The sequence below is a fragment of the Brassica oleracea genome, chromosome C7 (assembly GCF_000695525.1).
Source record: "Brassica oleracea var. oleracea cultivar TO1000 chromosome C7, BOL, whole genome shotgun sequence".
NCBI lineage: Eukaryota > Viridiplantae > Streptophyta > Magnoliopsida > Brassicales > Brassicaceae > Brassica > Brassica oleracea.
The window spans coordinates 47,381,089-47,407,821 of NC_027754.1; the positions used below are offsets into that span (position 1 = coordinate 47,381,089).

Genomic DNA, 26,733 nt, shown 5'->3' on the forward strand with positions numbered 1-26,733 from the left:
TTATAAATATATACAAATAGTCAAAAGTAACATGTCTAAAATAGCTAAAGTATACTCAAAACACCAACAATACTTATTGATTCTCAATCCAAATATTCAAACCAAACCAATTTATATGTTAATTTTAGGTACTTTGACATATGCTATTCAAATTTATAAGTAATATATTGTTTTGTTTATAGATTTTGAGAAATTTAAAGTATATAATGAATTTTAAAAATTTTAAAATAATTTAAATGGGTTATCCGAACCCGAACCGAACCCGCAAAGATCCGAACCGAACCCGAACCGAAATTTAGAAATACCCGAATGGGGCTGAAATCTTTGAACCCGAAAACCCGAAACCCGAATAGACCCGAACCGAACCCGAATGGGTACCCGAACGCCCACCCCTAGTTAGGACGTTGGGTGATGGCTAAAGACGGACCTATTAACATTTGGAGATATTCACTAAAAGTTTGCACACAAAAAAGCATAAAAATATATAGTAACTTAAATACAAAAGATTTTAAGAAAATAAGAAAATAAATAGGAGTTCAAATAATAACCACACTTGTATTACGAAAAGATTTTTCTTTTTAAAAAAGTGGGATGGTAGAAAGCTTTTTATGTCGACCTTTTCCTTTTTGTCTTTGGTCTTATATGGTTTTGTATTAAGAGATATTAGCAAAGCAAAATGATTATGTCTAGGTCTCGTGGTGGACAAATTTGGTTTCAACCCTACTCTTTTCAAGTTGGACCAATGCACATAGAGCATCGTCATTACATAGTGCATTCATATATGTATGTAGTGAAATAGATATTTTAAAAAAGGAACTACTCATGGAATGTAATGGATCAATCTTTGATAAGGAATCAAGTGATTCTCTTAATGAAAGGATTATTAATAGTCACTTATAAACCGTATGTATGTTTTAAACAACTTTTTCCTTTTGGTTTGTAGTGTAGTTGTAGAATTTTACATATACTTTCTTACAAACTAACAATAGTTGATGAACAACAATAAAGATCGTCGTATATTCTTTTGTAGTGATATTTTTTGTTCGTTTGATCAAATCTTTTGCATGCAATGCTATCACTATTGAGATCGATAAACGTGTTTAATAGTTAGAAATATAAAAGAAATGACATAATATGATTTTTATCATGTACTTTACTTGAAATAGTTAAATAATAGTATCATGTACAATATCAATTTTAAAACTAATTCTAGATCTTGGGAAAATGGTAGAGACAAAGAATTTAAGAAGCTAAAATTTACGGGGTAAAGACAAGAAGACAATACTACTACATTAAGCTTAAATTCTTTCTTAAAAAGAAACAATACACATACAATAGCTGGTGGTTTGTAGAACGAATCCAAGAGTGTTTTGTTTTAGTCATTCAAAGAGTCTTTATAATTAGTAATAAATGTTGAGGACATTCGCATTAATAAACTTAATACTTTCGTGTAAACCATAAATGGATTGGCCAATGGTTACATCGTTGATGACTGGAACCTTGAACAAACAGCTGGACTTTTTAGAATCTAGAGTCTCGAATATAAGTATTTGATAACATCTGTAAAACCTGGTCATGAATTGTAACCAAGGCTATAATATCCTTTGTTAAAAAAACCTGCCAATTAATTTTAAATTTGAAGTCCATAAAATTTAATATAGTATCAGAAGCACTAAATCTAACTAATAAAGATGTTTAGAGTGGATTCACACATTCTTATGATTTATAATTTGGTCCAAAAGTAGTTTGTGCTCTCGGACTCGATAGTGTTAGTATTCAAAAATAATGGTAGAAAAACTATTATTTCGAGGGAAAATATTGAAAGTATATATGGAAATTAATAGGCCATAAGCCTTAATCTACAGAGTGTGTGAATATATATGCTCCACATCGAGAGTTTTAATGAAACATGAGTAATATATAAAAAATTTAACCTATTTTATTTACCGCTAATTAATTTTAATTTAGAAACCAACGAAAATTAACAACTTATAGAGTAAAGATACAAAAGACGAATGCCAAGGTCATCTATACGAGTATTGGAATATTTATACCTACAAAAGGCAAATAATTAAAATGGTCACAAACTAATCATGTTACTCCGTTTTCTATTCGTTCTTGATATCAATCTATCTAGTCATTTAAAAATGATGCTTCGTTAAACATACTTATATCCAAGTTTGATCTTATGATCATACTTTGTTCAAAAAAAAAAAAAGGATCTTATGATCATACTTATAATACCGAGACGGGATGTCTTAAATGATAAACATTGTAACGTGATAGAAATTGACATGATATACTTAGAAAAATAGCAACTATAAATTAGAACTCAGCTTTCTCTAGTGAACACAAAAACAGACCGATTAAAGAACTGTGTAACTAATATTATTGAACATTTAAACATGTGAAAGCACATCTGTTTTTCTTTGTCAACGTGAAAACCACATAACATCAGGTATGGATGTACGTATTTTGACGATTTTGTTAAACATTGTATTTTAATTTATCTTGCAATCCAATACCGCGTTACAGGGTTTTCGGGACCAATCCCATGTTCTTTTCTTATCATTATAACAACAATGAAATAGTGTTTTGTATTTGTCTATTCAAAAGATGAAATCTAACATGATTAGTTATGCTAATCTAATATGACCAAGATATAGATTAAACTATAAAATTGTCTCACAATGGAGATTTTAGTATTCATGGGAAAAGGGAAAGTGCAAGAAGAATAAGGAGAAGTTATTGGGAAGAGAATTCTCATGAACTTTGAAAATTTTAAGAATCCATTGTTATTGGTTTTTGGATTTCAAAAATCTTAAGAGAATTTATTGTTATTGGTTTAAGAATTTTTAAAATCCATTCAAATCATTTGTTATTCAAAAAGTTTAGTTAGTATTGATTCTCTAATTCTACCTAAATTTAGTGTTATTGGGAGATGAATTCTATTCATTTTTACTCATAAGACACAACTTTCAAAATATCATATGTATCAATGTGATTTTCAAAATCCATATGATAAAAAACTAGAAAACAAAATAATTATTCTTACCAAATATCTATTGCACCTCAAATCCAAAGTAAAAATTCAAAACTATAATTCATTACATTTATATATTTTTACATTTTTTGCATATATAAGTATTTTTTAAAATATTATATTTTTTAATATAAATATTAATAATTACATTTACAAAAATCTTAATAATTTTAAAATATTTTTTAAATAGTTTCAAAAAACATTTCCAATCCCAATAACATTAAAAATATAGATAAATTATAAAAATGTTCGAATTTGAAAACATATAATTCCAAATTATATAAAACAACTTTTTATTTTTTTACTTGTACATCTATATAGCAAGGGGTAAAATAGTCTTTTACCTTTTTAATGAAACTTATTTTGGTCATTTTTGTGACAAATTTTTTTTTAAATGGCTATTTAAGAAATTTGTTCAATTTTGTATGTATCAATATTACTTTCTTTTTAATTTGAAAGCAAAAAATAAATAATCATGCTATATGATTTATAAAATAAATAAATTATATATTTATTCTACAAAAAAAAGAAAGAAAAGAGGTAATATAAATTCATGAAAATCTATATCAATTTAAAAAAGTTATGATCAAATTTTATAAGTCAATGTATATAAATTTTTACAATTCACGTAACTTTTAAAAATTAATCAACTCTCAAAATTCACAAACTCTACACAAATTCATCTCTCAATAGTCCGTAAGAATTTAAGTCGACAAATGTCACAAATCAATGATAAGTACTATTGCTGCTAAAATCCCAAAAGATAACTTTTCGAATATTGCTAATTTGCAACTTGATTCTTCGTTGAATGACTAAAGTGCCCCAACATAATTACAACTATCCACAAGCTCTAAAACTACCCTTCACTCTTCTATCGCACTCAGCTCCGCCGCGTAACACTTCCTCCTCCGGCCACTACTACTGCTACTAGCACCACCGTCACCGTCTCTGCCTTTCCTTCTACCACCGCCGGATCCCACTGTATCATCACCGGAGCCAAATCTCTTCAGAGACTCACCAGCGACAATAGGATCTACACGTTTCCGGCGACAACTTCCTCCACCGCCACCGCTTTGCATGAGCGCAGCGCTAGCTTTAACGGCCAATGTAGCCATCTCATCCGCTCTAAGCGGCTCACGAAGCCAACGAAGAGGAAGCGCGAAGTATATCTGACCTAGCTGAAGCTCCTCGTCGGCGCTAATAGCTGAAACGGCGTCGTCGAAGTCCATATCGTCTGAGTTGCAGATAAAACACATGGGATACTTTTGCAAAACGTATCCTACTTTCACGGGGCTCGTAAACTCTATCATCCTCCCGTCTTGCAAAATCAGTTTCGCCGTCGCCACTTGAGTCGACTCGCTCGAACTGCATATACCCATCTCGCTGAGTTGACTCGAAAGTCGTGACTCGTTCTCAGGTGAAAGAAGCTTATTGAAGGATTTGTAACTTGTAAGAGGAAGTGATGATAATGTGAAAGAGAAAGGGAAGACTTGTGTAATAAATAGACAAGAAGAGTTTGAGTTTGTGTTTGTAAAAAAAAAAAACTGAATGCCACGTAGGACTTTGTCGTTTTGTAAACCAATAGTAGAGTACAGGCTGTATAAGTGGTGGGGAGGATGCCAGCTTTGTGTGTAATTAGATAGCTTAACCTATGTTATTAGCTATAATCACCATGTTAGGGACTGAGCTTAATTATCATGAGTGCATTATTAATGAATATGAATCTAGGAATAATATAATGGATAAAACTTTTAGATTATCTAAGTGTTTAAAGGTCATGAATTTAAAAAATCTAGCCATAAGAAGATATATGAGTCTATTATATCTCTAGAACCTCTTAATTATTTTTTTTAAAAAAATATGAACACACTTGCTTTAGTGATTATTACGAGTGTATTGAGATAAATGAACAATTTACTAAATTGATATAATGCTCGTGGGGTAGCGTGGTGGGTTTACGAATTTAACAACTTGAAAGATCTAAATGATATAAAACAACTTCAAACCACAATAGGGTCCATTATAATTGATGCCCTCTATGGCTAGGTTACAAATTTAAATCTAATATCGATTCCCACTTTTTAGTGGTATATGGATAATTATGAACTTTCTTGTCACTTTTAAATCTGTGATTTTGATTGGCCAAGAAGCTGTCGGATCCTTCAATGTAATTTAATTTCACTAGATATGTAACATGTACTTTTTCAGTAGTGTGTTTATTCTTTATTCATTTATCATTTATATATAGATTTCAAAGTTAGTTCATAACATTAACTATTTCGATATTTACGCTTATGATTTTACTGGTGGTCTATTTTTAAACAAATGTAGTTAGTGAAGCATAATATTGATATAAAAAGTTGACGTTGTTTAATATTTTTCTTTGAACTTGAAAAATAAGCAGTAAACGTTGTATTATTCATCATTTCTTTCTTCTTCGTTTACCTTTCAAACTAGTGAATACGAATGAATATGAACACACTTGTTTAGTAAATATTATGAGTGTATTGTGTGGCAGATAGATTATCAATTTACCAAATTGATAGTATAATGCTCGTGGGGTAGCACGGTGGGTTTAAGAATAAAATAGCTTGAATGATCTAAATGATATAAAACAACTTCAAATCACAATAGGGTCCATTGTAATTGCTGCCCTTTACGAGTAGGTTAAATTTTTTAATGTATAATGGTTCCCTTCTGATAAAAAAAAAAAAGGTATAATGGTTCCCATTTTTGTAGTATATGAATAATTATGAGCTTTCTAGTCACTTTTAAATCTATGATTTTGATTGCCCAAGAAGCTGTCGGATCCTTCAATATGTAGCATGCGCTTTTTTTTATAGTAGTGTGTTTATGCTTTATTCATTTTATATACATTTTGAAGTTATTTAATCTCTTTTTGAAATTGGTGTTGTTTAATCTTCCATAGATGACAAGTTCAGTAGTGACTTGTCATTGATAAACGGTGGTTTTAAATAATAGTAGAATAGACAAGAGAAACAATGAAATCCAATAGCTAAAATAATATTTACTTTCAACTTAGAAAAATGGTCTCACATTATGTTAAAACATTTTTTGTTCTAAAAGTAGCACACAAGAGATTTTCTTTTCCAAAACAGGCCTTAATTAAAAGTTAAAAAATATTTTAATTTTATAATTGAATTTGTTTTTAGTGATTAGAGTTTATGGTTTAGTATTTATAAAATGAGATTAACATACAAGAATATTAATGCTTGTTTCAAAGCAATTAAGCAAACCTTTTGTTTAACCAGAATAATTAACATCTACTAATCAGACTAAACAAACAGATACTCTACATAATGCATGTTCTATTGCTCAAGTTTAGCATACCAGATACCCTGGATCTTGACATCCTTAGGAGTTTTAGCACCCAAGTCAGTATCCGAAGGCTGAATACTCTCAAACAAACCTATCACTTCACCGCTCTCGGGTTTACTCTTTGTTACACTGAATGTTATCTCACCAACAGAAGCAGCTGTGTTCTTGTTATTCTCCTTATCCAACTCTTCATCGTCCCCTCTAGCTGGTAATGCAACTGCATTATCATACCCTGTAGAGCCACCTCGGCCTTTTGGGTCCAAGAAAGACGAGCCTCTATAAGATGGCACCAAGAAATCTCCTCCAAAGCTCTCTGGTTTACCCGATGCCACGAGCTGCTTGATGGTGAACAAGAACGGTACGCGCTCACCACCTGGAAGTTGTACTGTCACTGCAGCGTAATCTATACCGTCTTTCTCAAGAAACCTCACCGTTCCATCAGATGCTACCTATTGAATCAGTAAAGTTAGTTAAGATAATATATAAAGGCGACGCCTAGTACGTCTAGTCGGCAAATCAGAATTAAACGAAACATTTTTTCTTAAATATTATTTTTTTCAATCGGTCTAAGCGTTCAAAAAATCGGTCTAGTGCTGGTCTAGTCAATAATTCCATATAAAACACTTAATTAACACCTAACGATTTCTTGAACATTGATTAAAAAGTCTCGTAAGGATCATGTTTACATCAAAAGGGCCTTCGATTTCGTCGAGTGTGTAGGTAAGACGGGTCATGAGCTTGGTGTTTTGAAAAACCGGTTTGGCGTTCTTGCTAACACCTTCTGCTTTGACGGTGAATGAAGTTGGCTCCAAGCAGACTTTCTTGGCGTAGTATTTGCCTGGCTTAATGGCGAATGACTCCAAGCCACCTTCAATGGTTGGACACTGATTAGCGGTTCCAGTTCCTTTCACTTCCATGTATGTCTTGCTCTGTATCTCCTCGTATGTTAGCCTCTTCGGCACTCCTTCTGCACTTGCACCCTTATTCATACAAAATATAATAAACCTTAACTCTAGTAATCAAGATCATAGGAATCACACTGAGTCTTTAGCATCAAAGATAGAGATTGATCAAGAACCGTACCGAGACTACAAGAGCAGAGGTGGCTAGTGCAAAACCAGCGATCTTGGTAGCCTCAACGCAGTTCAGACTCAAGTTCTTAAGATCGTCGTGGAGGGAGCAGGAGACACGCCTCGTCACCGGCTTGAAGGATTTAGAGACGCTCTGAGAAGGAGGGTGGAGTTTTGCGGCTGTGAGAGACTGCAGAGCCACGGTGGTAACGGCAGCCATTGTCAGCCGCAGAGTTCCTTGTCTGATCAGACAAAAAAAAAGCTCTCTGATGTGTCTCCTTAGTGTCAAAGGATTATCAGGTTCAGTCTTATGTTACGTGTCTGATGATTGTTGGTCACCAAAAGATTTGGCATCTTGAATGAATATTAGTACAACAAGACGTGCGCTTTGAAAACGTCATGTATTACACTTCTTAAAACAATAAACGGCAAGTAGTTAACATCATGTATTAGTTTTACGTACATGAGGATCCACACTAATTTTGAGCCAGCCCACTCTCTCGTTTATTTTTTATTCTTATTTTTTCTCTTTCTTTGATTAATTAGATGATGGGAAGTCATGAGTGAAATCTCAATTAGATGATGTATAATTGGTTTAAAAACAAAAATAGAGATAGGGATATGGAAGGAAAAAGATGAAGTTGGTGCCAGTGATGAGGCCTCAATTTTACTTAGCCTCAAAACAGTCTTAGAGAAAAAGAGCTCTCTCGCACCTTATTCTACTACCCTCTCTCTCTCTCTCTCTCTCTCTCTCACTTACTTTTACTTCCTTTCTCATTGCCACTAACCACCACAAAGTAATTCTTATAAAACACACACACACCTTCTCTCTTCTTCCTCTTCCTTCTTTTCATCACTATTCATTCATATACACTCTTCCACTGAAAAGTCTTTGGTATATGTAATTCAGTTCCGGTTTTGTAACCTAACATTAAAAGGATTGTGTCCATTGGTAATAGCTCCTAAAGCTGGGAAATAAAGCCACACAAGAGTAAAGGAGCAAAGAAGAAGAATGAGGAGAAAGATTCTCATTGTTATTCAAGAATGACAAGTCAATTTTTGCTTTCTTTACCTCTTTTTCTTTCTCTATAACAAAATAGTTAATATTGTGGTTGGGCAGTGTTGCCCATTGCCATAGATATAAGTGCTAAAACACCAGATGAATCCCGAGTGGCTCTCAAGGTTGTCAGAGAGCCTTACACACTTTTCATTTGATATAAGGTAATGTTTTGAAAACCAGTGAATACAGTTCTCTCAAGTTGAGGATGTTTTTGGTAAAGGGAATCTCTACGGACATAATCTTAGGTGTGAGGAAGCTCTTGGCGGTCCATGTTCAAACATGCCACTTCACCAACTTCTCTCCTTCTCACCAGGTTTCCTCTTCATGCACTTATGATATTCGATGATGATTTTGGTTAATGGCGTTACATATCTCTTCATCTTTACGAAAGGTTGATTTAAAAAAACATTTCCTTTACGATATTTGCTATGGGGCCCAGTATGGTGTTACGTAGGCCCAAACAGTGACGTTTGCAGACATATATGTACGTATATAAATTACACGCAAAAGAAAACTAAAACTCTAGAGGCGAGAGACTAGTTTCTTCAAAAACCCTAATCTTCTTGTACACTATTATGTGATTTTGTTGTCTCTGTTAATATTCTGCTGCTATATAATTCGTGAAGTTATTCCTATTTTTTTTAAAAAAATATATTGTTTTCAGCTAAGAAGATATAGAGATAATGATATATACTTTAAGAGATATAGATAAATACTACTTAGTCATTATCTTCTTAGGTAGTTCCCCTTGTAATTAGGATCTATCTCGTGTATATATACCGAGCTATGTACATCAATAACATCAACACATTACAATCTATTTCAGAAGACACTCTTAATATTGGGATTTTCAGCAACTTTGTGATTAACGGTAAGTGGATTTACCCCTTTATTATCTGAGGAAAGTTTGATATATTTCATCTTTGTTTAATTCCTTCATTGGAAGCTACGCCAGGCTTTTTTTTTATCAAACTGAATCTTTGTTTCCTGAGTTTTATAGGAGTTTTTGATGCTCTTGGGGTTAAGGTGAGTTATCTTAGGTTAACCCCCCCAAACATATCTGATGAGGTCTATGTTTCGTGTAAAATAGAGGTTTTTATTCTCTTGATTGTTATTGGTTTGTGTAATTAGTCTTATCACAAAATTAAAATAACAAAACAAAATTGCAGGAGAGGGGGCAGCTTATTTACGAGGACATAGAAGACTATTTGAATCAACGCAAGCAACATCTAAACAAGCTGCAGCGAATGCTGAACATAGGTATCTGTGTTAATGTTGCTGTGACACCCGTGACCTCCAATCCGGAGAACAGCGGGCCACCAATAATATCTCGTATAATAAAAGCCCATATACCCAATTACACTCACCCAAAGCCCAAATAAAAATCTGAATAAAAAGCTCAGTAACACTAAATCCGTCCAAATATCATATACTCATCTGTCTCACCTGCAAGGGGCAAATGAGGGGTGAGTAACGGGGAAGTCACTCAGTGAGGTATGGGATACTAAACCCGAAGTCCATGGACCCGGACAGAGCACTCCGAATAAATATAATTTAATCCTAACACATTGCAAACACGGTACCTAAAGTACCCAAAGATCACACAACAGTCCTAGCGAGGTGCACACTCGCTGCCCACTAACATGCCAAAACACTACCGAAAAGGTGCTCGGTTCATACACACACCGAACAAGTGCTCGGTAACACACGTCCGTAGATGATTTATCGACCTCCTGGGTTACGCGTCAACCGGTCGACTATAGCTGACCGTAACCTCCACACAATCCGGCATACAGAAGTCCGTCTCTGTATCCGTCTCAAACAATCACATAACTCCTAATAAAAGAACTATTTTTATTTACCAATTTTAAATGAAACAATCATTGTTGAATCCTCTAACACCCTAGTTCCGGTTTAAGCAAAGAACCTAAAAACTAAACAAGCAATAATAGACTCGATTTCACGTAGACGAAAACACATTAGAAATAAATTATACTTATTCGAGGTCCTAAGCCGTGTAAGAGAAATTTGGGAAAAGACCCTCACCTTGGCCACTATCGGAAATGGATCAGAAAATGCTCTAAGCTTCCAAAAGAGTAACTTATCAAACAAGTCACCTTAAAGTCCACCATTGTTTCTACGCATAAACCAATAAGGATTTAAGATATTTAGATCACTTGCGCCACAAGTAATAAATAATATCATTTGGTTAATACGTGATAATGAAGGTGGGGAAACTAACACATATGGTTCTAAGTTAACATAACAAGCTTCTCCCATGGCTCCAAGCTTACAACGGTGTGGATCCAATCGGTGCCGCGGAGGTGAGACGGTGGCTCCGTCTTAACTTGTTTTCTCCTCACGTCATATTCTTCTCGTATCAATAGCATGCGTTCCATAATGCAATGATGGTTGATCTTTGATGACAAGCCCATGTCTTAAACGTTACATGGTGGTTCCGACATAACAAGCAAAGAAGGTGACATCCGGATGGTATATACTTTTAGATATACTAAATATTCTGACAAAACCTTTTGTTAAGTGTACATTTTTAAGCAAATCTTCTTTTTTTGTGTAGGGACAACTAAATGCCGCTTTTAGCGCTCTATGGATATTGCAAAAGCCAGGAAAAAGCGAGAAAAGCTAGGGATCTATGTACCTCGCCTGGCAAGGGTGTCCCTAAGCGTTGAGGGCATCGCCTTGGGCGCCTTAGCGCCATGGCGACAAAAACTCTCGCTTTTTCGAACCAAGCTAACACCCTAGTTCCGGTTTAAGCAAAAAACCTAAAAACTAAACAAGCAATAACAGACTCGATTTCACGTAGACGGAAACACATTAGAAATAAATTATACTTATTCAAGGTCCTAAGCCGTGCAAGAGAAATTCGAGAAAAGATCCTCACCTTAGCCAATATTGGAAATGGATCAGGAAATACCCAAAACTAATATGTCTCTCGGTCTAGGCATTATATTAGCATGAATTATTTATCAATAATTCACACCTAAAGTTCCATGTTTCTTCCTGCGCATGGCATGGCACGATTAAAGTTAATTATATGCCATGAAGGTTGCTTGTAGCTCAAGTAAGAAGGAAGAACACTTAGCTACACGGCTTTTAGATAACAAGTGATGATGGTGGTTGGTGCCAGGTGGTGGTGAGACGATGGATCCATTTCCATGTGCCTTCTCTCCCTTTCGGCTCGGTCACGTTCTTAATTTATATTACGGAACTGGTACGTACGAGATGACTACACCCGAAAACTGATGGAGACTTAATGAGACTTGCGATGACTCCGGTGACAAGTGCCCCTCCGATGACCCGCGGCCCATGGTGGCACATAACAGTGGTTGACAGTTACGGCTGTGGCTCCGGCTAACGACAGCGGCATGGATGGTGTCGTTGGAGTGGTGAACTGGTGATGCGGTATGACGGCGATGGTCCCGGTTCTGTAAAGAACGACGAGTGGTGGTGGTGAAAACAAATCTCCACATCGACATAAGACATGGGGGAGGAGAATGACGATGCATCATGAGCCCTCACACTCTCCACGATGTTTGACGGCCCCCAAGGAAGAAGATTAGGTAAGCACACTTGGTTGGTCCACTAATTAATTATACCAACGCTGCCGGTTTAGTTAAACCAAATATTTGAAACAAACCAACTCATGACTAATACGGGTCGTTACAGTTGCAGGGATATTGTTCACCGGTACGGAGGTATCATAACAGTTACAATGTTTCAAAACTGAGAGTGGAGTTTGCCGCTTGTGTTTTTCATCTTCATGGAAGAAGACTTATGGATGATTTTAGTGTGTTTTCTTTTCTTTTTGGTTTTTGTTTAAATTTTTGATTTGTTTTTGAGTAATTTTTCCCTCAAATAAAATAGAAAATTTAACAACCAAATCTTTATCACCTTAAAGTGAATAAACAAAAACAATTCTGATTATGGTAGGATGATAATTGGCTCTATAAACAACAAGCAATTGTGGTAAACTACCAAATGCTAAAGGAACAACCAAAAACAGATGTTGATGTGATTCACTATGCCCGGAACAGAGAACACAAACATCAGGCACAAACATCTGTTCTCTTTAAATTATTTCAAGCCTGAAAAAAAAAACAGCTTCAGTAAGGTCCACAGATTAAATAAGCAACAAATGAAAGGAGATGAAGAAGAAGAAGCATGGCACTCAGAGGTCCTTCGCCCATGTGCAGCCATTATTATTATCAACACAAGATAACACCGCGTTTTAATCATCGTCTGTTTAAAGATATCACATATCTATTTTAAAAATAATATCAAATATTCTGTAAAACAGATTCAGCTTTATTTGCTCTAATATTATCCATTGTTATAGACTATATATGTGTAAAAAATTACTAATTCAGTAAGATTTAAAATATTATAAAATAATTAAAATCATAAGAGATTTGCCCCGTGTGTATAGCACAGGAGTAACAGTGTAACACTAGTTAGCTCTATAAACTAGTAAAGTACCAAATGCTAAAGGATCATCATGGAGACATGGAGATGAGTGAAGTCAATATAAGGAAACAGAATAGTTGAGACTGCTGTTCACCGTACTGTTAAATGCATTTGAGAAGAACAAGCTTTGTTAGCTATCAAAGGACATGAAATCTGTGTATAAATAACACTTTCTTAAAACAAAAAAACGGCAAGTTGTTAACGTCATGTATTACACTTCTTAAAACAAAAAACGGCAAGCAGTTCGATTTCAAGAAAACAACAGAGAAGAGATGTTACAAGTTACAACAGTTTCGTTTTAAACACACAACTTTAAAAAACTCTAATCTGAATCTTCAGATTCTGAAAACTGATGAGGACTCAGCTCAGACACCATTTTTGCCAGATTCTCCCTCATCTCCTGCAACTCCTCTCTCCCAAACCCCCACGCCCTCACCACATCTGACCCCACAGCTCCCCATTGTATCCCAAGCTTCTCCAAATTCACCATCCTACTCTCCAAGAACGGCAAAACCGCGCTCGAAGATCTCCATCTCGTTGCTACTGGCACAGAGTGCACATCCAACGACCCTCTGCACATCAAATCCGATGCCGGACTGCTCAGGATCTCGCCTTTCCTCCCAACAAGGTTCCCAAAGATAGAAGGAAACGGTAGAGGCACAGGGAGAGGAACACGCGAGACAGATAGATTGCAAAACAACGGTCTCTGTTCATCATAAGATGCATCAACAGCATTCCTCACTTCTGAAACCGTTGCTTCTTGATCTTCTGATCCAAGAGCTCCAAGTATACACATCGACTCAACTGATTGATTGTCTTCAACATCTTCAGTCACTTCAGGGGTTAGAGTCTGCAGATTTGTTAGAAGAGTCTTCTCTAACGGCATTGCGGAATCAAGAATCGCCACTATGTTCTGTCTACCACGGTTAGTTAAAAGCTGCACAAGTGTATTAACGTCCATAGCGTTAGACACTTCACTTGAATCTGAGCTTGTGTGCTGCATTCTGAAAGGGAGTGTGCTTGAATGCAGAGCAGCTGCGTACACCGCGCTGCTTCGATAAGGCTTCTCATCTCCGAGGCTAAGATACTTCATCCCGGTCAAGGAAGGTAAACCAATCGGAGTGAAGAGTTTACAAAAGGAGGAGAGTCTTGAGAACGATACAGCGTCGTGAAGCTTGTTTATAACCGTCTTCTTCTGAGACACTGGACTCCTCAGGGAGTAAAGCAGGACAGGAACGTTGGTGTAGTCATCAGCCATCGTCTCCAGGAAGTCACCTGCGAGAGGAGAGAAGCCTCCTGAGTCGTCCACGAGGAAGTTGACGCCCTGGATGTGATCACACTCTTCCACGAAGAAGCGGAGTTTGTCGCATATCTCATCTCCGCGTGAGGCCTCGGAGAAAAGGTCTTTGCCGGCTCCGTAGTTGTTGAAGTCGTGAGAGTCCATCCATAAGCCGTTTAGCTCGTAGAGACTTTGAGGGTGGTAGTGGGATTTGGAGAAGTCTGTCCAGCATTCAACGGTTTCATCCAAGGATCCAACAATGTCTTTGTCTTCAATCTCTGTTGCTGTAGCTTCTTCCTCGTATAAACTTTGTTGAAACAAGTTTCTCTTTCGAGGTTCAGATCTCTGAGTATCAACATCTCCAAACCTATACAGGACACAAAGTGGATATATTCAAATGATGTGAAACTGAATATTCCAACTAAGATCTAAACCACTGAGATTGAATCTTTGCATTATCTGACCAGGTTTGGGAAGAATCTGATCTTGATGAAGAAGCTTGGTTGTAGAGGGTACCGTGTGAGCTCATGGAGCCTAGTGACCCTGAAAGGTTATAAATTACCATAAATTAAATAATTAATCTTGAACCTTGCTTGTGAGTGACTCTCTTAACATTGGTGTTGTTCATTCAATAACCGTAAAAAAAAAACAAGATCTTAAAGTTATTCAATATAATTTTAAAGAGCTAAGCAACTTTGAAAAGTACCTTTGAAGTTGATTGAAAGCAGACGAGGAGTGTATGTAGAAACCCCCTGCACAAAACATCACCACTTTAAAAAAAAAAAAAAGGGAAATGACAAAAGTCAAAAGAAGACTCTCTCAAGCCTCACCTGCTGGGTCTCACCGGAGCGGTAGAGAACGTCCATGTCGAGATTATTGTTCCGGAAAATTGGATCGCTTTCTGGGTCACTAGCCAACCCAAGCAACTCATCCTGCAATCAAAGCAAAAAAAAAAAGTCTTCGACTTTAGCAAAACCCAACGATGGAAAATCAAAAAGGTGAAGACTTTTATGTAGTGAAGCACAGAGAGAAACGAAACCCAGAATAACCGATTGAAATTGAGAGATGGGTTCTAACCTGGAAGTTCCAGAAATGAGAACCGACGAAGTTCGCGAACTCTCCGACTTGAATCGTCACTATTTCTCTCATTCTTCTCTCCCCAACAACAAACACACCAGTTTCTAGCTCCACAGCATAGAGCTCCTGTGATTGATTGTGCTTAAACCCTATGATTCGACATGGGCTTGTTGTAAAATGAACACACACAAACGTGAAGGTGGATGAGGCCCACAAGGCCCAAATCCAAAGATTGAATAATAGTGTTCTGATCCCGGTTTAGTTATATAAACTGCATCGACCGAGTCAAATTTATTAATTTTGATTTGGTCAAGTCTCTATTATATATCAAACCCATACCAAGCCAACCAAACGTTCAGATAATGCAAGATTGAAGAAAATGATGTGTTGCATAATTTGTGATTTTTCCATCCTATGTTTTCAAAGGTTATTAAGTAAACAGACCATAGATTTACCAATTACTGATACTAATTAGAAAACAAAAACAAAATCAAAATCTCTGATTTATTAATTTCCCTTTCTTATGAAGTTAGGAAAAAAAAAACACAAACTGAGATTTTGATCTCTTTCTCTCTATCTATATTATATTGCACAAAATCCTCTGTTTATGTCCCCTCTCATGTTTACATCTACAACTTTTAAGTTTTGAGCACAGTTGGTAACTTTATCATTCATCACTATTGCATAGTATTATGATTCGATCTTCAAAGCTCAAGATCCCAACCCTTGTCTCTTCCTCCTTGATCCACTTCTCCAGCTACGTCCATCAGATTTCTCTTCTTCCTCTGAGCTATGCCCACCATTATTACTGAACCAACAACCTCTATCAACAAGCGGGCCTTGTGGCGAATCCAAGTTCTGTGTTTCCCTATCTAACAAGCCATGCTGATCAGAGGCAATCAAAATCTTTGCTGGATGCAGAGGATGCTTTCGGATATGCATTCTATATTTCTGCAAGAGGTTATCATTTCACACACTGTAAAAAATCATTCATTCATTTGTAAAAAAAAAGAAAAAAGATAAGAACTTTTTTTACCTGTAAATGGCTCTTGATTTCATCATTGGTTAAACCATCAACTTTCATGATATCTCTAATTTGCTTTGGTGTTGCCACTGTCACACCAACAACAAACATAATCTCAGTATTAACCAATCAATACACACTAACATGCTATTGGAGAATTGAGATCAAAAGTTACTAACCTTGTGACCCTCCAATCTTCTGAAGAGCATCAACGAACCTCCGGTGAAGATCCTCAGACCATTTCCTTCTCACATCTTTCTTCTGAATTGGATGACTCTGCTCAATTCTGCTGCTATAGTCAGTCAATATTTCTGACGTTGGAAGAGACAGAGGAGCTGTAGGTGGTGGTGGTGGAGGGACGTTAAATGACAGAATTGCCCCTCGTTGGTTAGCGTTATTATGAGTCACACACCGGTCTTCTTCTTCGTTTGTCTGTCACAATGATCTCAAAGGTTAAGATCAACCAAACACAAGACAAAACATACATTAAAAGGTTTGATTTTTTTTTGTTTCTCGTGTCTTACCGATTGAAACTGGGAGTTAGTGTTCGAGATCCATAACTGAGCAGAGCTCATCCAGTTCTTCTTATTATCAGTTTCCAGTTCTACCCCTTGTACTGATGAAGCCTCTTGCTTCAACCTCTCAATCGCTACACAGAGAAACCATTTCGTTAAATACCAAAACAGTTAAACACGAAACAAAATTGAGAATCGAGAGAGCGACACCTTCGTTCATCAAGAGCATGCATAGAGGGAGTTCACGTTTGAAAACATCGATCTTCTTCCTCTCTTCCTCCAACTTTCCAACATATCCATCGATTTCAAACAGTTTCGAATGATTGTCTTTGATTTTGGATACATCGTTGAGAAATTGAGATAATGGTTTTGCTAAAGAGTAATGAGAGATATTCAAATTAAGACCCATTCTTCGATCTGTATCTGTTTGCACCATCGAAAGAAACAATATAAGACAAAGAAGCTAGAATAGCGTTTATATAGATGAAGGAAGAAGGTGAGATGATAGGAAGAAAATAGATTAAGAAGAAGTACGCGGTGAATCGTAGCCGCTGTAAATAAGTGAGGTCACGAGGGTACTTTTGTAAAATACTTAATTAATTAGACTATCTTTAAATGGAACTAATAAGAATCTGTTTGTCATAAGACCGTACAATTACACTAAACTTATAGTATGTTACAGATAAGACCGTACAATTACACTAAACTTATAGTATGTTTACACTCATTTATTTATTTTGATATTTCCTTCCTTTTGTTTTGCCCTTAATATAAATACACAATATCTAGTTTTGTGTAAACTTGTTATTATTTTGTATTACTGATTCCTTACTCAAGATTCTCAGATTCTCCCATCCTGAGTTTATTTTTTCTAAATTAGAAAAAATTGGGCTGTGAAAAAATGTATAGTATTACACTGCGTATTCATCATCACATCAGTGGTTGCCCTTACACCATTGAATAAATGTTTTCATGGTTTAGTTGCTTTTCTTTAGCATTTTATTTGAATGTATTTTCTCAAATCAGATTGTATTATAGTGTAACAGCATGTTTATAGTTTGCAAATAACCATAGGCTTTATGACTAGTACTAACACCACACTTAAATAATTTATTTTGGAAAATGATAAATTAGAAAAGTAAAATAAAAAAGAGTAAAAACAACGTAATTATATTTTCTTATTGATTGGGATGGTTTAGGTAGACAAACTTTAGGAAAACCTGGAACTTAGAATCAACTCCATGACGCTAAACTCGTTGGACATATGTTTTAAACCTCATTTGAATATCCACAGAGATAATGCATCTATGTAATGTATCTCTTTTTGGAGATTAATATGAATATTTTCATAGATTGAGAATATTTATTGTTAATCCAAAAAGAAAGATATATTTTTGTATTAGTAAAACATTTACGAAAATAAAGTAATTTTTTGTTCATTAAGCTTATAAAATAAAATAATATTTTTTCAATGAGTTCTATATAAATATCTTATATATTAAAACATAAGTCACAACCTTGATTCATGTGTGATTTTTTATAAAAAATGAACCTAATGGACATATTCCTATCATATTACATTTAATATCTAATCTTATCGTTTAAATTTTGGGCATACCAGAAATTTTTATTGGTCTATAAATAATTGGATTTAAATAATAATTGTGGATTTATATATAGTATAAATTAAATAGATATAATTTAATATTGTAATATTATACCTCTATATGCTAAATATTTAAATATTTATCGATGTTAACTTTTAAAATTATAAAGATTTTTTTTAAATAACAAAAAGATTAATCTTTACTACCTTAAAGTCTTAAACCAATGAAAACAAATTTTAAATTATATATTTTATTATAAAAATTAAATAAAAACTAAATGTTCAATTATTTACTCAATAATATAAATCTATGAAGCGAAAAATTTAATTTTTTAAAAACTTTCTAAATTTGTGGAATGTTACAATATTTTTGAATATGACAATAAAACAATATTTTACTAATCTTTATATATATAGTTACGATTTTAATAATGAAATAATAATCCAAAAAAATATATATAGAAGAAGATACAAATACATGTGAAAGTTTGAAACAGTCTATTCAATGAAAAAAATATACAGTAAACTTATTATGTTTTAAAAATTAATAGACACATATATATTATAATATATACCAATTTAGAATTGAAAACAAAATATTTATATAAAAATAAATAAAAACAAAAATCTGCGCGGTTGCGCGGATCGAGATCTATTATTAATTAAAATAAAGAAGGCTTAGCAAAATTAACTATTCATTCATTGTGCTTGTTACTATATTTACGTGCGTGAGTTCATACTCTATTTCTAATTAGTCTAAATTTGTAGAATAAAAAAGGCGATGTAGATATTTTTGAAACTAGAACACTAGCAAATTACCAAAGAGGCAATGAGCAGCCATGAAGGATCTTTTCGCATAATCCAATGTTGCAGATCCCACCACACAAATCAGCTTTATTCGACGCTTTTTCTTGCTAGCCATACGCAAATATCAACCAATTTTTTTTATAAAAAAAAATATCAACCAAGTTTTTATATCATTTGATTCCTAAAACCAAAAACTATTCCCGAACATCGTAACATGCAATCAGGGCCGGCCCTGAAATTTAGGGGGCTGTAGGCGGTTTTTAAAAAAATTCAGCTAAAAAAATTTTTTTGGTAAATTTGGGGGGTTTGGTAAATCAGATTTTTTCACGAGAATCGTTTTCTTTAAAAGATGAACTGAAACGTCTGGAGTTGTATTAAGGAGATCCAGATATTGATACCATTGATTGATTAGATTCCTCTTGTGGGTTCACGTCATGTGTCTCTCTAACCTTTTTTTTTTCTCCACTCCTTTTAAAAATATTTTCTTACAAAGTTGTAGCAAACCATAGCTTTTGCTCTGTCTATCTACTCGGAGGATAAGGTTCGTCGTTTCTATCTGCGAGAATCCAATGATATCATCTTTGGTGAAAAAGCAAGAACCTGCTGATTTGACTAAGCCAATCTCGGAAAATACAAACTTATAACATTGTCCCATCGATCATTGAATATGATATATATATATATCTTATATTTTGTAAAAGAATACTTTAGATTGTTGATCAAAGTCACCCTATATACAATACATTTTCCATAACACATCAAACCTCATTGTTCACGACATACAAATTAAAATCCCGCAAACATCAAAGAAAGTTCATATATACATAATTGGGATCTTGAACTGAAATCCTTGCTGATCTTTAGACTTATGAAAGCTTAGTTACTTTTGACCCAAAAAAAAAGAAAGCTTAGTTACCAACCATAATGGAATAAGCTGTAGGGAAGTAAGAACCATAATCCTTCAAACCTCATAGTAGTAATGAATTCTTAACTACTTGAATGCCATGAACTAGTTAGGACTTATAAGAACTCATAAACTTAAGAATTTATGTTTGTTTATCTTAGGAAATGAATAAATAATAAGATTATACTTTATGAATGATTTCACATATGTTTTAATCACTTATACGATCTGAAGATTTTGTTGGTAATTGGTAAACAAACGATACTTCATGTACTTTAAACGATTCTTTCATTCTCTACAGCTAAAAAGCTGAATGTTTTGGATGGTCTTAGTTTCATCTTTTAAAGACGAATAACCAATAAGATGCTGTTTTCTCGAGTAAAACAAGGAACAAAGAGAAAGAGTGATTCCATTTTTATACAACGAAAAGATGAAGTGATTCCATGGAATAATGATTTCTTCATTTGGATACCTGTGTTTTCTGGAGAAAGCAACACATCCGTTGTCGTCCAGCGGTTAGGATATCTGGCTTTCACCCAGGAGACCCGGGTTCGATTCCCGGCAACGGAGCTTTTGTTTTTCTAAAGAAAGTTTTTTATGTTGTCAGTTCAGAAGGTTTATTCAGCCGTTATGTTATCGGTGACCAAATCTTTACTTCACAAGTGCGGTATTATTACCTTCCGCCTTTGATAACTACTTTCCGTGGATTGATATTCATGAAACAGTCTTCATATCCAGAACCGGTGTCACGAGAAAAAGTTTTCTTCAAGTTGAACCTAGGAAAGAACGGAGGATAAGGTGTTCAAGAACTTGAGGTCTTCTTTGGATTGTCATAGTGTTATTAAGTATTTAAGTTGATATTGAAGATCACAAAGAGGAAGATAGCGGTGAGAGACTTAGTTCGTTTCATTGCTTTGAAATGGACAATGTTCTTGTAGAGACCATTGGTAGCGAGAAAACTACGTATGATGATGATATATAATCCATCTTAGGCCACTAAGATATCTACTATACAAGTGTAAATTAGTCAGAGAAATTGTACACAATATATTAGGTTCAGGATTAAAGTTATGTAGAAGCTTAATGTACATAAAATCAACATTAAAGAGATTAAGGAACAAACGCATGAAACCCCCTAATTCCAAAAAAAAAGAGAGGGCGAGTCCATCAATAACATTTGTTAGTCTCAAGACAAGTTTCGTAAGATGTGGAGTGAGGAAGCACACAAACACATGCATGTATTACTAATTTAAATAAAAATAGCGTATGTATACATATTGTGTCGTATAAATACATTAGGATATAGAGATTCACATGGTACTAGCGAGCTTAGTGGTAACGAATCCACATGAGTGATTAACTGGAGCTCTTCCTCTTCCCTATATTTGATCTCTCTTCTAGGGATGCATCACCATGTCTCATGGTTCCGAGTCATTAGCAATTGGTTTGACTCTTCATTATATTTATTGTTTACAAAAAATAATAATCTATATAGGAATCTCGTGAGATAGAAGCAGTACTCTTTATGTTTTAATTAGTTTGAGGACTTAATTATGTGATTGTGATTAGTTGCTTTTCTTAATTATATATAGAATCTATGCGAATACATCAAATCAAAAGTCAACCTATTAATTTTGAGCATTTGATGCTGGAGGGAACATATAATTTAATCTTAGATCAAGATCTACATTTTCACACTTCGTTAGTTACTTCTTTAGTTTTAATGTCCCAAAGTCAAATCTCAAAACACGCATCCATTGCATACACTTTTTAATTCGTGAATCGGTTATGATAATTTATTTGATATAAATAGTAGTATTAACTTTTTTTAGGGCAATTCCCTCGAATAACGAACTCATGTTTAAGTTGTTATCACAAAATAGCTCTCAAAGAAGAAAATGACCAAAATAGCTTCTATTTATTTTGAAAATTTTAATTTTAATTTTTTTATTTTTTAAAAATTGAAACTTTATTCCTAAAATCTCACCCCCTGACTCGAAGCCCTAAAATTAGATTAGTTAACCCTAGATAAAAATACATTTTATCTTTTAATAAAACTTATTTTGATCATTTTCTTCGTCGAAATATATTTTTGTGACAAAAATAGTAGTATTAGTTGTAAATGCTCATCGCATCTTAAAGGAGCTTGATTTCACGTTAACTTTTTTTTTTAAAATGACATCGAACTGTATATGATATGATACGTAATATCTCACTAAGCGTAAATATCTTTAAGAGAACTTATAGCTCAGATTTGAGAAACATTTATTTTTGAGGAAAGAGAAACAATCTAAATATGAAGATGTACTCGTCTCTTGCCGACAAAAAAAACTTGACAATCTTAGTAAAATTAAAGTATACATTTCCAAATTTCCAGTATGTAAGGCGTGCATTTAATGTAAAAGTTCTCAATGCAAGCATTTTGCATGAAGTACGCCGCAAAAGAGCTTATGGAGTGTGATGCATGGGGATTCACGTCATCTACGCTGACAAAAACTTAATACAATACTAACACTGAATTAGTCTCTCTACCTTCATACATGTATATAAGATTGTCCTTAGGTCGAACCTCAAACATAGACTCGCAACACAAATAAAATCAAAATCTTGAGGGAGATCAAGATTTGATTTTAATTTGTCTTAGCAAAAATGAAACAGTCCAATCTCCTATTATGTAAACTATTCATAGGAACCTTGTTATTTTGGTTGGGCTCTGTTTTGGTCAAAGCAGAAGATCCTTATTTATTCTACACTTGGACTGTTACCTATGGAACAAGATCTCCTTTGGGTGTTCCTCAACAGGTAAACTCTATGATCTTTTTACTTAAGAGTTATTCGTTATGAGAAATCAACATTAATTGATGTATGTTTTGGTACGTTGTACGTAGGTCATTCTTATCAACGGGCAGTTCCCTGGTCCAGCGATTGAAGCTGTCACAAACAACAACATTGTTGTTAATCTCATCAACAAGCTTGACGAACCTTTCCTCATCACTTGGTATATACCACATAACTCATTGGCGTATTTATTTTGTATAAGTGTATATATACTTAACGATATGTTATGTGTAGGAATGGAATTAAACAGAGAAGGACATCGTGGCAAGATGGAGTATTGGGAACAAACTGTCCGATCCAACCAAACTCGAACTGGACTTATCAGTTTCAACTTAAAGATCAAATCGGCACTTTCACTTACTTCGCTTCCACATCAATGCACCGAGCTAGTGGTGCTTTTGGTGCTCTCAACATTAACCAGAGATCCGTTATTACCACTCCTTATCTCACACCTGATGGTGATTTCACCCTTCTCGTCACTGACTGGTTCAAATTGAGCCACAAGGTACATATAACACGATACATACAGCCTAATGCTTAATATTTACATTTTTTAGTAATACTTATTTTTACTCTTATTTGTGGTTACTAGGATTTGCAAAAGCGGCTTGACGCAGGCTATGCACTTCCACTTCCGGATGCTCTTCTTATCAATGGTGCTTCTAAAGGTTTAATATTTACCGGTCAACAAGGTAAGGTCATTATATAACCCATCAAGAACCCTTTGTTTTTTTTATTACATCCCATGGTTAGTAGTCTAGTGCTATTATTTGATCTTTTATTTTCGACTATCATCAGGCAAAACATACAAGTTTAGGGTATCGAATGTCGGGATAGCAACATCGATAAACTTTAGGATTCAAAATCATACAATGACCCTCATTGAAGTTGAAGGCGCTCACACTCTTCAAGAGAGCTATGAGTCTCTTGACATCCACGTTGGTCAATCGGTGACGGTCTTGGTTACTTTAAAAGCTTCAGTGAGGGACTATTACATTGTAGCTTCGAGCCGGTTTACCAAACCAATATTAAACACTACCGCGAGTCTTCGTTACCTAGGCTCCAAAAACGCAGTCTCTGGCCCCCTTCCAGTTGGTCCTACTTACCATATCCACTGGTCCATGAAACAAGCAAGAACCATCAGGTATAATAATAACGAACCAAACTGAACCAGACAATTTTAGATTGGTTTGGTTTAATTTGATTTATTATGCTGTATTGTAGGATGAATTTGACGGCAAATGCTGCAAGGCCAAACCCACAAGGATCATATCACTATGGTACCATACCGATAAACCGAACTTTGGTTCTAGCCAATGCGGCTACGATGATCTATGGCAAGCTTCGGTACACGGTAAACCGAATATCATACATCAACCCAACAACACCTTTGAAACTTGCCGATTGGTACAACATTTCGGGCGTGTTTGATTTCAAAACAATCCTTAGCACTCCTACAATCGGACCAGCTCATTTTGGTACATCGGTTTTCGACATTGAGCTCCATGAGTTCGTGGAAATCGTTTTCCAGAACGATGAGAGATCAATTCAATCTTGGCATATGGATGGTACTAGTGCCTTTCTTGTTGGGTAAGCATGCACCCTCTGTTATCTAAACCGGATCGGTTATTTACAACAATTAATAACCGGAGTTTTTTTTCAGATTTGGGTCAGGGACATGGAATGAGACAATGAGAACACGTTACAACTTGGTTGACGCTGTTGCAAGGCACACCTTTCAGGTAATAAAAAAAAAGAAAAATAAGATCTTAAACAACTTCATTTAATCTAAATATATACATGATCAACTATGATTGTGTGTGTGAAGGTGTATCCGTTGTCGTGGACAAGCATATTGGTGTCGTTGGACAACAAAGGGATGTGGAATCTAAGGTCACAGATATGGTCGAGGAGGTATTTAGGACAAGAGCTCTATGTTCGTGTCTGGAACGATGAGAAGTCTCTATACACTGAAGCTGAACCGCCTCTCAACGCTCTTTATTGCGGCCTAGCCAAACGTCCCCTTTAGATATTTTTCACATATATTATTGTTCTTACAAGTGGAGTGAGGAAAAAGGAACAAACGTAAACCTCATTGATTTTTCAATAAACAGACAAAAAAAGCAAAAAAAAACTTTATGTCTTATGAATTGTGTTCGGATTGTGTTCAATGTTCATGCATCTAAACCATAATTGTATTCACAATTGTTACTAGAACTTCTGCTTAACAAAATCAAACTATTTATGCGGTTTGTATATGCTTGTGTTAAACTAAAACCAAATCATGTGTTAGAATAAACCTTTAAAGTATTTACATAATTCCTTCTTTGTAAGTTGTTTACAGTCTAGGTTCTATAACAGAAACACTAATGGACAACAAGCTCGGTTGAAGACTAAACCGAACTATAACAATTTTAACATAAATATCTATTAGACGTAGATAGCTCCAAAACTTGATGTCTTGTCTGGATGTGGATAGTTCATTTGATTCAAGATTTCACATGATTTTCCATCTTTGATTTTTCTCTCTACTTTCCACAGTGGGACCAGAAAATCTTTTGTATTCAAAAACATGTTTCATTACAAGACAAATGTTTCGTTGAATTTTCTTTCTTTTCCTAGCCCGAGGACAGAAAATTCCACAAATGTCACTAAAACGATGAACCTAAATTCAAATATATATATTTATGTTATAAAAAAGACTAGTATTTTATTGTTTCACAGGAATTTAGATAAGGACGAAATTTTATACCCGTAATAACGCTGATAGAAAGATTTTATCAGAGAGAGAAGAGAAGGTCGAGGTTGAGAGATGCGTAATACAACGAACATAAATGTTCGTATATATAGAAAGAAATTCACTGTGCAAATAGTGCAGCAGACCCCACATCTTTTATATTTTTCAACATAAACGGCTGGCTGCTGGCTTTCTTAGCTGTCTTTCATAACACTCCCCCTTGAGGACCGGTGTCACTATCCACTCTCACTTAACGTCTTTGTTGCCTCGTTAAAAACCTTTCCAGGAAAACCCAATGGGAAAAACCATAGTAAGGTAAAAAGAGTACAACCACGTAAGCTCCCCCTCGAATAAGCAGTCATATATCCTTCTGATGGCGCATTCCAATGTTGTGGATGTGTTTTCTGAATACCGAGGTAGGGAGTGATTTTGTGAAGAGGTCGGCTGCATTGTCGCATGATCGAACATATCTTACTTCAATCTCTTTATCCTTCTCGAGCTCTTGAGTGTATGAGAAGAACTTCGGAGGTATATGTTTGGTTCTATCGCTTTTGATATATCCTTCCTTCGTTTGAGCAACACATGCCGCGTTATCTTCATATAGAATAGTTGGCTCCGCATTTTCGTCAATCCCACTGCTTGAACAGATGTGTCGGCTTATTGATCTTAGCCATACACATTCTCTACTTGCTTCATGGAGTGCAATGATCTCAGCGTGATTTGAAGAAGTAGCAACAAGTGTCTGCTTCTGAGAACGCCAAGATATGGCGGTGCCTCCAATTGTAAAAACATATCCTGTCTGGGATCGAGCTTTGTGTGGATCTGACAAATAACCTGCATCTGCAAAACCAATCATTTGACCTTTTGAACTTTTAGGATAAAACAAGCCTAAATCAGTTGTTCCTTGAAGGTAACGAAAGACATGTTTAATTCCATTCCAATGTCTTCG

General features: G+C 35.0%; 5 protein-coding genes and 1 non-coding gene across 6 annotated transcripts; 2 read left to right on the top strand and 4 right to left on the bottom strand.

The window, feature by feature from the left end:
• Positions 1-3,792: 3,792 nt before the first annotated feature.
• Positions 3,793-4,634, bottom strand: LOC106304274. The gene has a single exon (XM_013740685.1). The coding sequence runs from the start codon at positions 4,420-4,422 to the stop codon at positions 3,907-3,909; it is 516 nt and encodes a 171-aa protein (XP_013596139.1). The 5' UTR covers positions 4,423-4,634; the 3' UTR covers positions 3,793-3,906.
• A 1,619-nt stretch (positions 4,635-6,253) lies between these two features.
• On the bottom strand, positions 6,254-7,775 carry LOC106301616 (oxygen-evolving enhancer protein 1, chloroplastic-like). The gene is made up of 3 exons (XM_013738064.1): positions 7,466-7,775; positions 7,069-7,362; positions 6,254-6,831 (listed from the first exon to the last, which is right to left on the bottom strand). Exons 1-3 carry the CDS (start codon positions 7,670-7,672, stop codon positions 6,373-6,375), a joined length of 960 nt encoding a protein of 319 aa, XP_013593518.1. The 5' UTR covers positions 7,673-7,775; the 3' UTR covers positions 6,254-6,372.
• A 5,414-nt stretch (positions 7,776-13,189) lies between these two features.
• Positions 13,190-15,489, bottom strand: LOC106301377 (protein misato homolog 1-like). Its single transcript, XM_013737756.1, has 5 exons — positions 15,354-15,489; positions 15,107-15,208; positions 14,983-15,028; positions 14,741-14,819; positions 13,190-14,643 (listed from the first exon to the last, which is right to left on the bottom strand). Exons 1-5 carry the CDS (start codon positions 15,423-15,425, stop codon positions 13,320-13,322), a joined length of 1,623 nt encoding a protein of 540 aa, XP_013593210.1. The 5' UTR covers positions 15,426-15,489; the 3' UTR covers positions 13,190-13,319.
• Positions 15,490-15,840: 351 nt separating this feature from the next.
• LOC106303925 lies at positions 15,841-17,384 on the bottom strand. Its single transcript, XM_013740287.1, has 5 exons — positions 17,103-17,384; positions 16,902-17,026; positions 16,557-16,809; positions 16,390-16,466; positions 15,841-16,304 (listed from the first exon to the last, which is right to left on the bottom strand). The coding sequence occupies exons 1-5, from the start codon at positions 17,326-17,328 to the stop codon at positions 16,065-16,067; spliced, it is 921 nt and encodes a 306-aa protein (XP_013595741.1). The 5' UTR covers positions 17,329-17,384; the 3' UTR covers positions 15,841-16,064.
• Positions 17,385-20,707: 3,323 nt separating this feature from the next.
• On the top strand, positions 20,708-20,779 carry TRNAE-UUC. Its single transcript has one exon. It is a non-coding gene; the product is annotated as a tRNA-Glu (tRNA).
• A 2,024-nt stretch (positions 20,780-22,803) lies between these two features.
• On the top strand, positions 22,804-25,177 carry LOC106302113 (L-ascorbate oxidase homolog). Its single transcript, XM_013738634.1, has 8 exons — positions 22,804-23,011; positions 23,098-23,207; positions 23,282-23,552; positions 23,640-23,739; positions 23,846-24,191; positions 24,272-24,637; positions 24,711-24,789; positions 24,876-25,177. Exons 1-8 carry the CDS (start codon positions 22,859-22,861, stop codon positions 25,074-25,076), a joined length of 1,626 nt encoding a protein of 541 aa, XP_013594088.1. The 5' UTR covers positions 22,804-22,858; the 3' UTR covers positions 25,077-25,177.
• Positions 25,178-26,733: the final 1,556 nt, after the last annotated feature.

What these genes read in the sequence shown, in the direction of transcription:
- LOC106304274 (XM_013740685.1), bottom strand. Translation starts at nt 4,422, where the DNA reads ATGGGTATATGCAGTTCGAGCGAGTCGACTCAAGTGGCGACGGCGAAA.
- LOC106301616 (XM_013738064.1), bottom strand. Translation starts at nt 7,672, where the DNA reads ATGGCTGCCGTTACCACCGTGGCTCTGCAGTCTCTCACAGCCGCAAAA. An exon ending in CCTCTGCTCTTGTAGTCTCG is followed by an intron (nt 7,363 to 7,465) that starts GTACGGTTCTTG and finishes TGTATGAATAAG; the next exon opens with GGTGCAAGTGCAGAAGGAGT. An exon ending in AAATCGAAGGCCCTTTTGAT is followed by an intron (nt 6,832 to 7,068) that starts GTAAACATGATC and finishes CTGATTCAATAG; the next exon opens with GTAGCATCTGATGGAACGGT.
- LOC106301377 (XM_013737756.1), bottom strand. Translation starts at nt 15,425, where the DNA reads ATGAGAGAAATAGTGACGATTCAAGTCGGAGAGTTCGCGAACTTCGTC. An exon ending in CTCATTTCTGGAACTTCCAG is followed by an intron (nt 15,209 to 15,353) that starts GTTAGAACCCAT and finishes CTTTGATTGCAG; the next exon opens with GATGAGTTGCTTGGGTTGGC. An exon ending in GCTCCGGTGAGACCCAGCAG is followed by an intron (nt 15,029 to 15,106) that starts GTGAGGCTTGAG and finishes TGTTTTGTGCAG; the next exon opens with GGGGTTTCTACATACACTCC.
- LOC106303925 (XM_013740287.1), bottom strand. Translation starts at nt 17,328, where the DNA reads ATGGTGCAAACAGATACAGATCGAAGAATGGGTCTTAATTTGAATATC. An exon ending in CATGCTCTTGATGAACGAAG is followed by an intron (nt 17,027 to 17,102) that starts GTGTCGCTCTCT and finishes TTCTCTGTGTAG; the next exon opens with CGATTGAGAGGTTGAAGCAA. An exon ending in CTAACTCCCAGTTTCAATCG is followed by an intron (nt 16,810 to 16,901) that starts GTAAGACACGAG and finishes TCATTGTGACAG; the next exon opens with ACAAACGAAGAAGAAGACCG.
- LOC106302113 (XM_013738634.1), top strand. Translation starts at nt 22,859, where the DNA reads ATGAAACAGTCCAATCTCCTATTATGTAAACTATTCATAGGAACCTTG. An exon ending in CTTTGGGTGTTCCTCAACAG is followed by an intron (nt 23,012 to 23,097) that starts GTAAACTCTATG and finishes CGTTGTACGTAG; the next exon opens with GTCATTCTTATCAACGGGCA. An exon ending in TTGCAAGGCACACCTTTCAG is followed by an intron (nt 24,790 to 24,875) that starts GTAATAAAAAAA and finishes GTGTGTGTGAAG; the next exon opens with GTGTATCCGTTGTCGTGGAC.